The sequence below is a fragment of the Peromyscus californicus genome, unplaced genomic scaffold (assembly GCF_007827085.1).
Source record: "Peromyscus californicus insignis strain IS unplaced genomic scaffold, ASM782708v3 Scaffold_4__1_contigs__length_199733344, whole genome shotgun sequence".
Classification (NCBI taxonomy): Eukaryota; Metazoa; Chordata; class Mammalia; order Rodentia; family Cricetidae; genus Peromyscus; species Peromyscus californicus.
Genome location: NW_026294562.1, coordinates 189,059,978 through 189,073,205, shown reverse-complemented (window position 1 = coordinate 189,073,205; position 13,228 = coordinate 189,059,978). Strand labels below are relative to the sequence as shown.

General features: G+C 40.0%; 1 protein-coding gene across 1 annotated transcript; it reads right to left on the bottom strand.

The window, feature by feature from the left end:
* Nucleotides 1-2,019: 2,019 nt before the first annotated feature.
* On the bottom strand, nt 2,020-10,658 carry LOC128095214 (vomeronasal type-1 receptor 4-like). Its single transcript, XM_052714007.1, has one exon. The coding sequence runs from the start codon at nt 3,268-3,270 to the stop codon at nt 2,332-2,334; it is 939 nt and encodes a 312-aa protein (XP_052569967.1). The 5' UTR covers nt 3,271-10,658; the 3' UTR covers nt 2,020-2,331.
* Between the last annotated feature and the right edge of the window lie 2,570 nt (nt 10,659-13,228).

Below are 13,228 nucleotides of genomic sequence, written 5' to 3'. Positions count from 1 at the left end.
GCATCCAGGCAGTGGGACCAGATCTTGTGCTCATTGCATGAGTTGGCTGTTTGAAACCTGGGGCCTATGCAGGATTGTTTGGCTCGGCCTGGGAGGAGGGGACTAGACCTACCTGGACTGAGTCTACCAGGTTGACCTCAGTCTGTGGGGAAGGCTTTGCCCTGGAGGAGATGGGAATGGGGGGGGGGGGCGTTGGGGGGAAGGTGAGGGGGACGGGAGGGGGGGAGAACAAGGGAATCCGTGGCTGATATGTAGAACTGAATTGTATTGCAAAATAAATTAAAATAAATTTAAAAAAAAAACTGAAAAAAAAAAAAATTTGTCCAGTAAATGTTATGTACTGCTCTAAATCATCGTCAGTGAAGGGAGAGCTCAATTGAGGAAATGAACCACATGAATGAGGGTGGAAGTACAATTTCTGTGGAATGTGCTCATAGCCTGGAGAACATGGAAGCACCAATGCTGTGTCCTTGGCCATCATGGGAAGTACAGGCAGAATTCCCTTCTCTTCAGAGCAGATTAGTGTTTTATATCAGTTAGCTTTTGAAGTTAATGATCCATGCTAACAACAATTTTAAAGTAGAACAGGTGAAGTTACTCTTCCAGAGAGACTTTATTTTTTTCATTTTTCTTTATTAAGAAATTTTCTACTCACTCTACATACCACCCACAGATCCCACCTCCTCCCTCCACCCACCCCCAACCCTCCCTCCCAAGCCACCACACATCCCCACATCCCCCAAATCAAGGTCTCCCATGGGAAGTCAGCAGAGCCTGGCACACTGAGCCTAAGCAGGTCCAAGCCCTTCCCCACTGCACCAACGCTATACAAGAGGCCACAACACAGGCACTGGGCTCCCAAAAGCCTGCTCATGCACCAGGGATGGATCCCGATCTCCCTGCCTGGATGCTCCCCAAACAGTTCGAGCCAAACAACCGTCTTCCGTATCCAGAGGGCCCGGTCCAGTCCCATGGGGCTCCACAGCCACCAGTCCACAGTTCATAGACTTCCACTAGTGTGGCCCATGATCTCTGCACATCCTCCCATCATGATATCCATGTCCCCCACATGCAGAATCCCTCCTCTCTCTCACCGATTGGATTTCTGGAGCTCAGCCTGGTGCCTGGCCGTGGATCTCTGTATCTGCCTCCATCAGTCACTGGACAAAGGCTCTATGATTACTGCTAGGTTATTTGCTAGGCTGGTCACCAGAGTAGACCGGTCCAGGCACCCTCTTGACCACTGCCAGCAGATCATGATGGGGTCATCCTTGTGGATTCTTGAGAGCCTCCCCGGCACCCTGCCTCTTCCTATTCCCATGATGTCCTCATATATCATGGTATCTCCCTCCCTGCCCTCCCACCCTGTCCCTGTTCCAGCTGGACCCTCCCATTTACCTATGTTCCCCAGATTGACTTTATAGCACCATAGTTTGCTTAAATGGTCTCTTTAAATTATATAGCCTAGATTTACCTCTGATCATACTGCAGAACGTTCCAACTTTACAAATTTGTCTTTTCTTGTATTTTTGGTTTTTGTGACAGAGTTCCACTATGCCACCTAGGCTGAACTCACATACACAATCTTCCCACTTCTTCCTCCCCAAAACAGGGACAACAAATTCTGTGCTACCTGCTAATCCACTTGTAGTCTCCCATCTGTCATTTGTCTTAAACTATCAACCTAATGCTTACATATGTAAATGTCTCCAGTTATTATTATTGTGTATGCAATTACTACAGTTCAACACTAAACATTTTTATTGGAAAGTTTATCTAATCCTGACTTTTAAAAATGTATTTCTAAACATTTTTTCCAGCACTGTGAGTTATACTTTAGATTTAAGAAACACATTGTCTATTAAGTATACATTCCCTTCAGCAGCCAACACTAGCATGTTTCATTACCATCCCTGAGCCATTATGACCTTTTTCAGCCTCATCACTTGTTCTTACATTCTGACAGCCACCAACACTTGATTTGATGGTCCAGGTGCAATCTGCAATGGTTAACTTTTGTACTGTTACAATGTTGATTTAAAAAGTCTCATCCTCAGAGAAGCTCACCCGAAGGACTATACTCCACATAAACCCCACAGTTTAATTCTCTCTGTTAATGTGATATTCTCCATTAAAACAGTGAGTGGTGATTGTCTCAACACTCCCATCATACAGCTTGGTTTACCTGTGTCCCAGACTATGTGACAACCTGCATTGGGAAGAAACTTTGTAGACAATCAGTGTCTTCTGCAAAGGCTGGTATTGACAGTGTGTTCACAGAATAGAAACTGAGTAGAAGACATGGATAGAGGGATGCAGACAGCACAGTTTTTAGAGTTCTCTGACTACACAAGCACGGCGTGTTGTCTGGTAAAAACTAGTGCAACAGAGCCTGAAGAAGGAAGCATAGTGTCTGATGAGCAGAAAGGGGCAGAATGTGGGAAAGCATGCAGACATGGCTACACCAATGTTAGACAGCCACCTAGTGGTTCCTTCAAGGGCAGACAGATAAACTGTAAAGACAATAGATGTTACATAGAAGAGCACAAAGCTGCTTACTAGGGTGAGAATGCTTTGGGTGGCTCTGGTCTCAGGGGATAACCTAGGAGACAGGGATCTGTGGATGTGTTGGACCCTCTGCTTGTGTTTGAGCAGGATAAACACCATGTAGTCACTGGACCACATCATCAGTCCCAAAAAGATGATATCGTTGGATGCTATTAGGATTACAATAAGAGTGCTGGTTAGTCTCTCAGAATTTATAATAACACAATATCCAAAATCTTGTATCCCAGTAATATTTCTTCCACCCCTTATGTCAGTTGTATATACAGGAATGAAAATATATAACAACAGCTGGAGGGCCCAGCACAGGCCCAGGAATGGACCAATAATCCCAGGGGCTCTGAGCTTGAACTGTGCACACCTGGAATTACTAGGGCTGATGGTGATGGCCTGAAAGACACTCAGCAGGGATGTGGAGCTAAGGGATACTCCTCTGGCAACTCTGTGAAAATATAAGGCAAGTTTACAGGGAACATAATTTAGATAGTAAGTCTGACTAAAAGCAGCAATGGTCTGTGGGATTCCTCTGCAGAGAACAATGACGTTGGCCCAGGTTAGGTGTTTGACAATCAGGTCTGTGGGCTTCTCCCTGATTCCAGAGAAGACGGCAATGATAAAACAACAAAGCAAGGCTGAGTTCCCCAGCATTCCCAGTGCAGTCTGAGACAGGAAGATGATCCCTACAACCATGTCTCTGGAGTTCATTCTGTCATGGTCCTGGGTCAGTGCAAAACATGTCCAGAGCACACCTGTTAAATGTCTTCATTTTTCTTACCATGCCAAACAATGTACTGCATACACAATATTACCTTACATTCATAACTAATGTTAAAATGTGTCTTTCTAGTAAGTAGTTTGCTAGGTCTCAGTGAATTGCTATTGTTTGAATTGCAGATAATTGATTGGGACATTGTAGTAAAAATTAAATTTTATTATGCCATTAATAGGTCTTAGCATTTTCCACGAACTTTACAGTTAATTGCTGGTTTAATATCCACAGTGCACTGGTGAGATGATCTAATGATCAAACTACATTCAGATGAATGTCCTGGTTTCAGAAACATTCCAGGTTACCATGCTCCCAGCAACTAGTAAAAGGCTGAAGAAAGGAGACTGTCTGACTCCAGAGAAAATAGTAACCCCTAACTAAGATGCTATTGACAACTGATAGCTACTAGGAAAGGTGGAGTCAGCTTCCTTTAAAAATGTGGCCCCTAGTAGGTTGACAATGACATAGTAGATGATCACACACCCACTACCACATGGGCACCACAAGCTATGCTTTATGTGTTAAGAAATTTAAAAAGCAAAAAGATGGGTGGGTAAAGAAACATGGTGTAACTGTGAGGACTGAGGGAAGTGTGAAAATGATCAAAATGCATATAAATTTCTCCCAGATAAAAAATAAGAATGAATAATAGAGAATAATAAAAACAATACAATTTGAGAATAAAAAATAGAGAGTAATAAAATTAAAAGAAAATAGTGACCATCAGCTGTCAGGAATGATAACACTTGAGTTCTCCTTTTTCAAACACACACGTAATTGCATTTACATTTGTGTGCATGTACATATATGTGCTTAAGTTGGCTTGCTTTTAAGTGTTTTCAACATTACTTTTTAACCTTTTAATTTGAAATATATTATTTAGAATATAACTGTATTGCACTTAAACATGCAATGTTTAAAAAGTTTAAACATAAAAAAACTTATCAATATATTTACAACAGAATGCAATGAAGTGGTTTATTCAATAGGAGGATCACTAATGAGATTCTTCACCTTTTTTGCATTGAAATTAAAGCACAATCAAGACTGTATGGAACTGTTGAACAATAGGAGCAGGCCTTCTGAATTGTGGGGCATTAAATTTAACTAATATAATTGTAAGTGTTACAGAAATTGACAGATCCTAATGTACTGTCAGCTGGTGATGCAATGAATACCTAACACATAGCACAGTAATAATTCACATATCTATTTGATTCAAAAGCAATATCTGGACTGAGAATAGCGACACATGTCTTTAATCCCAGTCCCTAGTAAGCTGAGGCCAGAGGATCTCTATGAGTTTGAGGCTAACCTGCTCTATAGAACAAGTTTCAGGACATCAACGACTACATAAATAGACTCTGTCTCAAAAATCAAACAAACAGAAAGTAAATTCAGGAGGACATGAACATCCATTTCGGGGGGGAAGTGGACATATCAGAGGCGTCGGACCTGAGTGACATGAGGTTGCAATTATTCACTTAGTCAAATGCCCATGGACTTGAAATTTGGATATTGAGACATTAATTTATGACTTGCTCATTTTTTCACATTCCAGATAACAAAGCCCTCTAAGAAGGATATTAAATTCTCACTATGCCACTGTACACAGGCATTTCCAATAAAGAAAAATATCTGCATGCATACAAAGCTCAGTGGAAAGCAGAATCTGAGGTGTAAATATGCAGAGGATATCAAACAACTCTCAAATTGCTCTTGTGACTCTCTAAATTCTGGCCGAGTTTTACCAACCCACTGCACTAGCCTAAGATTACAAAATTAAAAGTAGAACAGATAAATCTGAGAAAAAGTACTAAACTGTTTTAGTCACCAGGAACCCTCCTTACTGGGAGCAGACACGAGGCCACTGTCTTGGAAAAGAGCAACAAATGGGAATCCAGGATAGTCTCTCACCTGCAGCCTCCATCAAATCATGTTGGGTTCAGTTCAGATCTCTGGCTGATTCTTCCTACTATGAAAATTCAACCTTTATAGGAGCCTTTTCCTGAAAGAGAAAGATCATTTTGGAAGTCTGAACTCACTCACCTTCCAGAGACTGCCCTGTCCTTTGAAGACTGGGTGCCTGAAGAAAATCAACTCACCTGTGCTGATAGGATGCATCTGTGAAGCTGGCTGCTGGATGGCGACTCAATCGCCAATGGGACCTACAATCCTCATATAACTACAAAGTTGACAGCAACCCCCAAGATAAAGGCTGAATATTTGCAGCGCTCATACCCAAGAGGATGACAGGATGATGTCACAGTAAGGAACCATGACAGTTCTACTGAGGGACTTTACATCACCTTTGAAAAAAAATAAGCAAGAGAAACTTTTAACTGAATAATGAGCACCACAGAAGTGCAGGGTAGAAGTATAAAGTCTATTTTCTCTCTTGCGGTGTCAAATGCTAAGAGTCCCAGTAGCAGAAACAGGCAGTGATTATAATCTTGGGAGCAGGGAACAAAGGCAAAGTGTGAAGTTACTAGTACACTGTACTTTGAGGATGCATCATTATGAAAATGTCTCTTACATTTGAAGAGGCTGGAAGTTTTCCTGGACCTCACAGGCAGAGTTAATGTACATTGAGGTCATTTAAGACTTAATACTGCTGTTAAACTATATGCTTATCCTGTGTGATTAACTTGCATTTAAGAGAATAACGCAACAACCAACCTTAATTGCTTTGAATTTCCCATGTAATCGGTTTTTACAACCTAAGCTAATGCATAGCTTTACTCCTAAAATGTATAATCTTCTATGCCCTGACACAAGAGTAATGCTGGTGCGTATGTATGTTGTAGTAATAAATGATTAAAACAGCTAGTTTGAACTCAACCTCATGAAATAAATGTACACAATAAATGTGGGAAGTGATACAAATATAGGTTGATATATCTATGTCCAGTGATGTTATAGCACTGTTTCTTATCTGAGTTGGTTGAGAGCAGTTTGTATCAGTGTCTTAATCCCTTGTAAAAATTCTTTTAAACATTTCTGTAAAGTATCCCTCATTACTTACTCCACGTGAAGCTTCCATTCTGTTCAATAAATACAGAGCCAAAGTGAGGCACACACAGAGACAGAAAGTGTCAAGGCAGATAGATCCACAAGTCATCATTCAGTTAGGCACTGATTCAGGCTGATAAAACAGAGAATGATGGAAGGCAACAGGAGGGAGAAGTAAATAATTTATAACTGGGCTTGTTCTTGGTTAAATCCCAAGGGAAAGAGCTTCTTGATGTTTTTCCACAATGTGACAGAGTCACATTGTGAGTACTTTGGGGCTGCCAGTAATGCATTAAAACCAGTGCACTCTACATATTTATAGTCTGTCTGCATGAAATCTACCTTCCTCCTCAGCACCCCACCTCAAGTGGAACACAGAGTCTTCCCCTCCTAACTTTCCTACCTCTACTCATTGTTTAAATCCAGCCTCCAAGTTCAGAACAAGATGGTTTTACAGCATAGTATTCTACTGGGTTTTCAAAGAAGAGTTAATCCCAGTACTCCTCAAATTACACCACAAAACAGAAACAGAAGGGACATTGCCAATTCATTTCATAAGTCCACCGTTATCCTGATACAAGGACCATGGAGAGACCCAACAAAGACAGAGAATTACAGTCCAATTTCCCTTGTGAGCATAGATGCAAAAATTCTCAATCTAATACTTGTAAACAGAATCTAAGAACACATCAAACAATCATTCATCATGTTCTAGCAGGCTGCATTCTGGGGGTACAGCGACAGTTCAGCATATATAAATCAATAAATGTAATCTGCCATTGAAACAAACTGAAATAAAAAGACAACACGATCATTTCTTAGATGTAGAAAAGGCTTTTGACAAGCATCAAATCTCCCTGCATGACATAGGACATAGGTCCTAAAAAATTTATGGATATTAGGGACATATATCAACATAATAAAGACAATTTAAATCAAACCCATAGCCAACATTAACTTAAATGGAGAGAAACTCAAAGCAGTTCCACTAAAATCAAGAACAATACAAGGTTGTCCACTTCCTCCATACCTATTCAATATAGCACTTGAAGTCTTAGCTGGATCTAGGGGATACAAATTGGAATGGAAGAAGGCACAGTATGTTTATTTGCATATAGTATTGTAGTATACATAAGGGATCCTAAAAATTCCACTAGAAAACATCTACATGTAATAAACACTTTCAGCAAAGTCTCTGATACAAAATTAACCAAGAAAATTAATAGCCATTTTATATATAAATAACAAATGGAGTGAGAGAGAAATCAGTGGAACATTACCCATGACAATAGCCTGAAATAATATAAAATATCTGGGTTATATCTAAACAAGCAAGTGAAAAACTTGTATGATTAAAACCTTCAACTGATTGAAGAAGATATCAGAAGACTGAAAGATCACTCATGTTCATGGATCTGTGGGAATAATGTAGTATCCTACCTAAAGCAGTCTACAGATTCAATGCAATCTGTCTCAAAATTCCAAAGCATGCCTTCACAGATCTTGAATGGACAATTCATAGTTTCATATGGAAAAAAAAAACTGAGCATAGCAAAAACAGTCCTAACAAATAAAAGAACTACTAGAAGTATCACCATTCCTGATTTTAAGTTGTACCACAGAGCTATAGTAATAAAAATGGGATGGTATAGGTACTAGGAGAGACACACTGATCAATAGGTGTTGCTGGCTCTGCAGCTGGGGTCCCACTGTCCTGATCCCAGGGGCAAGGGGTGTGCAGACGCAGAACCAATGACAGGCTCTGGGAGATATGCAAGCAATCTCCTCTATTAAACAAAGAGCTGAAGTATTTATGTGTGTGTTGTTTGGTGGGCTTTGCTTCCAGCTGCCGTGGCATTTCTTGGTTTGGCCCTGGGTCTTATGTTGGCAGTTGTCATCTTGGGGGTCCAGTTTCAGGCTCCTCTGGGTCAGGATGCTACTGCACATGTCACAGTTCTTTTTTTGCTTAAGGCATGGCCCAGTGCTTTCAGCCTTATCTGCCTTAAATAGAATCAAATTCAAGTCCTAGATGTAAATCCACACTCCCATAGTTACAAGATGTTTGATAAAGAAGTCAGAAATACACATTGCAAAAGCTAGCACCTTCAACAAATGTACTGGTCAATCTGTATATCTGCATGTAGAAGAATCCAAATAGATGCATTCTCATTACCTTGCAAAAAGGCAACTCTAAATAGATCAAAGACCTCAATATAATCCAGATCCATTGAACCTGATAGAAAAGAAAGTGGGTGTAGCCTTGAACTAATTGGCACAGGAAAAAACCTTCTGGGAAAAAAAAAAGCAGTGTTAACAAAGGCACTAAAGATCAACAATTAATAAATGGGATTCCATGAAACTGGGAAGCTTCTGCATGGAAAAAGACACTGTCATTTGTATATAGTGACAGGCTACAGAATGGGAAAATAATTTTACTAACTACACATATGACAAAGGATGATCTATGAGAAGTGTTTCTCTTTAGACAGTCAGGAATTTTTCTTAATAAAGACTCTGAATTTGGATTTTGATCATGTTTACTATCCTGAAGTTGACTTAGATAAGAAAAATTTATTAAAAACACAAAATGTTTCTGAATGTTCATGTGGCAACCTGCATCAAATTATGAGCTAGCTCTTATGAAACTCCACAACAAATAGACACCCATGCATGTGTGCACAGTCAGGACTACAAAAGATGTGGAGATAACAAGTATGATGAACTCTCACAGAAGAAAAAAAACACAATAAAAATACACAAAATATGCCAGGAGACATATGAAGAAGAACAATATCTAATGAATGATAGTTACTTGGAAAGTGTTCAGTGTCCCTATTGAAATTGTGTCTAGGATGATCACGAAACACTCAAGTCTACAGTGGAAATGTTAAGAATGAAGGCCGTGGGTCAAATAACTCATCAGTGCAGTGCAATGAGAGGAAACTCTCAGGACACCATGTTTCCAAAGCAGTCTTAAATTGTGTAATATACCCTTGCAGATGCAGAGAGCAGTAGCTGTGAATCAGCAACAGGCTGTACTGTGAATCCCCGGGAGGACTTTGTTGCTCTGCACATTCATCGGACATGCAGGACAGCTAGGTGGACAATCAAGAACAGGAGCAATATTGGCAGTTAACCCTAGGAACTAAATAAGTTTAAACAGAGTGGGGAGACGAGATGGGACCTTAGGAACTACCAGATACTTACAGTCTCCCCTTCCCAATACTCTGACGCTGTAGAATACCCTAGGGAATGGCTGCAGAAGAGAGTAGAAACTATTCTATGAAGTGGTGCATTGAAAGTTCAAAAAGTCTAATAGAACTGTTCCAAATGCGATTTTTATACCTTCTTTTAGAAGTGTGTATTTATGTGAAAGTGATCATGTGTGGAGTCCAGGAAACTAGGAAGGTGAATTAGAAGGTCTGGGGAAATGGTAGGGAGAGTAAAACAATACATGTGTTTTGAAAGGAAAAGAAGGAATAATGGAAATTGGACAGTGTGAGATGGGAGGAGGATATAGAAAAGGGGAAAGAGGAGGGGCTGGGCCAATCAAAAGAGTAAGTATGAAATAGTCTTAAGGAAACTTCATATTTTGTAAACTAATTAATCATAGTGAAAAATCAAAATAAAATCAATAAAAAGTGAAAGAAAAAAGGCTGAAAATACAAAATTGGGGCATGCTTGTGAATGAATGAGAGATCTCATGCACTGACAATGTCTGTGAATGTCATTACAAATGTTGGAAAATGGTTTACATCTGCTTAATTGTAGAAAATATAACCTTACAGGCTAGCAATCACACTTTTATTTTTCCAACATTCTAAACAATATTTATTCTGAGAGAATATACATTGTATAATTACAATTAAATTTTTGTTATGGAATTTGTATATATAAGCGCAGACATATAATTATACACACACACACACACACACACACACACACACACACACACACACAAAACCTCTCAGAAAAAAAAAACTTCTTTGCAAAAGAAGTTCAAATCATTACAAAAACACACCACTGATCAAAGTTCAGAAAAACACATAATTATGTGGTGCCAAGCCTCAGTTGATCCATCGACAATACAATTACACTCAAGGCTCCGAGGATATGGTTGTAGAGGAGGCAGAAATACCCTAAGAGCCAGAGAAACAGATAGCTTATGTGAGATTATGTCTCCTAGATACATCAGGGAAGCTATACCACTGAAGTCTCAACTTGGCTACCTAAACAAACCAAAGCAAGTAGACCAACAGACATGCTAGCATGTTAGAACTGTCACTAAGCACCAATAACCTCACTTTTTTAAAATTTTATAATTTGATTTAATTTTATATATCAGCCACGGATTCCCCTGTCATCCCTCCTCCCACCCCACTGCCCGGCCTCCCCCCAGCCCACCCTTCAATCCCATCTCCTCCAGGGCAAGGACTCCCCTCCTTGAATCACTGAGGGATTCAGCTCAGCCTGGTAGATTCAGTTGAGGCAGGTCCAGTCCCCTCCTCCCTTCACCCAGGCTGAGCAAAGTGTCCCTGCATAGGCCCCAGGTTCCAAACAGCCAGCTCATGCACTAAGGACAGGTCCCAGTCCCACTGCCTGGGTGCTTCCCAAACAGTTCAAGATAATCAACTGTCTCACTTATCCAGAGGGCCTGATCCAGTTAGGGGTTCCTCAGCTATTGGTTCATAGTTCATGTGTTTCCACTAGTTAGGCTACTTGTCCCTGTGCTTTTTCCAGTCTTGGTCTCAACAATTCTTGCTCATACAATCCCTCCTCTTTCTCACCAGTTGGATTCCTGGAGCTCCACCTGGGGCCTGGCAGTGGATCTCTGCATCTGCTTCCATCAGTCATTAGATGAGATTTCTAGCACGACAGTTAGGGTGTTTGGCCATCCTATCACCAGAGTAGGTCAGTAGGGGAAGAGGGAGGACAGGGGAATCCATGGCTGATATGTAAAATTAAATCAAATTATAAAAGAGAAAAAAAGAATAACTAAATAAATAAATTCACTTTTTACATCATCCAGTAACAATTATGGAAACTTTAACATGCAAACCTGAAACACATGAGCAGTGACATACCATGAGCAATGAATTGACTCACATAAAATAGACTTCTAAATACCAATTATAGGCTTGAGAGACTCCCCATAATCCCTGCCTGAGGCAAATGATGGCTGCTGCTGGCCCAAGGAAAGGCATGCAAGGTTGCCATGAACCAGAGTCCAAGCAGCAACCTTGACCAAACTTGCATTGATGGGTCCACAGGATCAAGGAAGTTTGTGGTGATTTTGCTGTGCTGCAGGACCAAACATTGATTTATAGCCTGAAAGACAAAGAGGGCAAGCATCATTTGGCATTATATATTCAACAGAACCATGTGGTCCAGCATCATCTTGAGGTAGTTAAACAACTCTAAGAGGAAGTTCTAAAAACCCAAATTCAGAGCCAAATATGCTACAAAGATCTTGAACAAAAACATCAAGAAAGTGCTCAGGAAATCAAGAGGAGCTATCATTGAGGTTGGAAGACCATGGATTTGATAGAAGACCAATGAGGTTATGTTGTGTACTTTGAAAAATTATGGGGGATGGGCAGGGGGAGAAAAGGGATGAAGACCATTACAGAGTTCTCTGGAGGCAGCAGTTACTATGGAGAGGATGGAGGAATGTAACCAAGAGTGATGAAAGAAACTGTCTCTACTCCAGCATGAGTGACCCATAGGAATCAGAAGCAGTATGATGATGAAACTGCCCAGAAATTGCAAGAAAAACCTTTAGAAATTGCTTGATTTCTGAGTGTAACAGAAACTCACAAGAAAGCCAAAGAGTGAGAAAGTCATCTTTGGACAAAGGAAAATATGGTCTGAATTCAAGCAAAAGCAGCTAAATCAGCACACTCAACGTCAAAAGATAGTGATGAAAACAATGTTCTAAGAATGACAGGCCATCCCAAATAGTACCATCTCCAACAACGGTCCATTATGATGTGGATCACAGACATTTTACAAACCAGCACAGTGCCACTTGTCATTTCTCGAAATCAGAGTCATCTCATAAAGAATTCCATAACAAGTAGTAATTTAAAAATCTTTCTTCAACTTGGTCTTACTGTAACAAATATTGTAGAGTACAGGTTTCTGAAGTATGGCCTGATGATTCTCTGGATTTTCTTGTTGTTTGTTCTTATGCCTACCTTCTCATTTCTGACTTGTTAATTTGGATGTTCTCTCTCTCTGCCTTTTGGTTAGTTTGGATAAGAGTTTGTCTATCTTGTTTATTTTCTCAAAGAACCAACTCTTTATTTCATTGATTCTTTGTACTGTTTTCTTTCTATTTTATTGATTTCAACCTTCAATTTGATTGTCATCCACTCCTCCTGGCTGAATTTGTTTCTTTTTGTTCTGGAGCTTTCAGTTGTGCTGTTAAGTCACCAGTGTAAGATTTCTCCATCTTCTTTATGTAGCCATTTTAGCCATTTAGAGCTATGAAATTTCATCTTAGCACTGCTTTCATAGTGTCCCATAAGTTTGGGTATGTTGTACATTCATTTTCATTGAATTCTAGGAAGTCTTTAATTTCTTTCTTTATTTCTTCCTTGACCCAGTGGTGATTCAGTTGAGTGTTGTTCAGTTTCCATGAGTTTGTAGGCTTTCTGTAGTTTGTGTTGTTGTTGAATTATAACTTTAAGCCATGGTGGTCTGAGGTTATTCCAATTTTTTGTATCTTTTGAGGTTTGCTTTGTGACAGAATATATGGTCAATTTCAGAGATGGTGCCATGGGGTGATTTCAGTTATACTGCCTTCATATATGTATATATTTTAGGACGCTTCTACTGTATTAGGTTTCCATAGTGCCCCTTAAATGGCCCTTAGTTTCA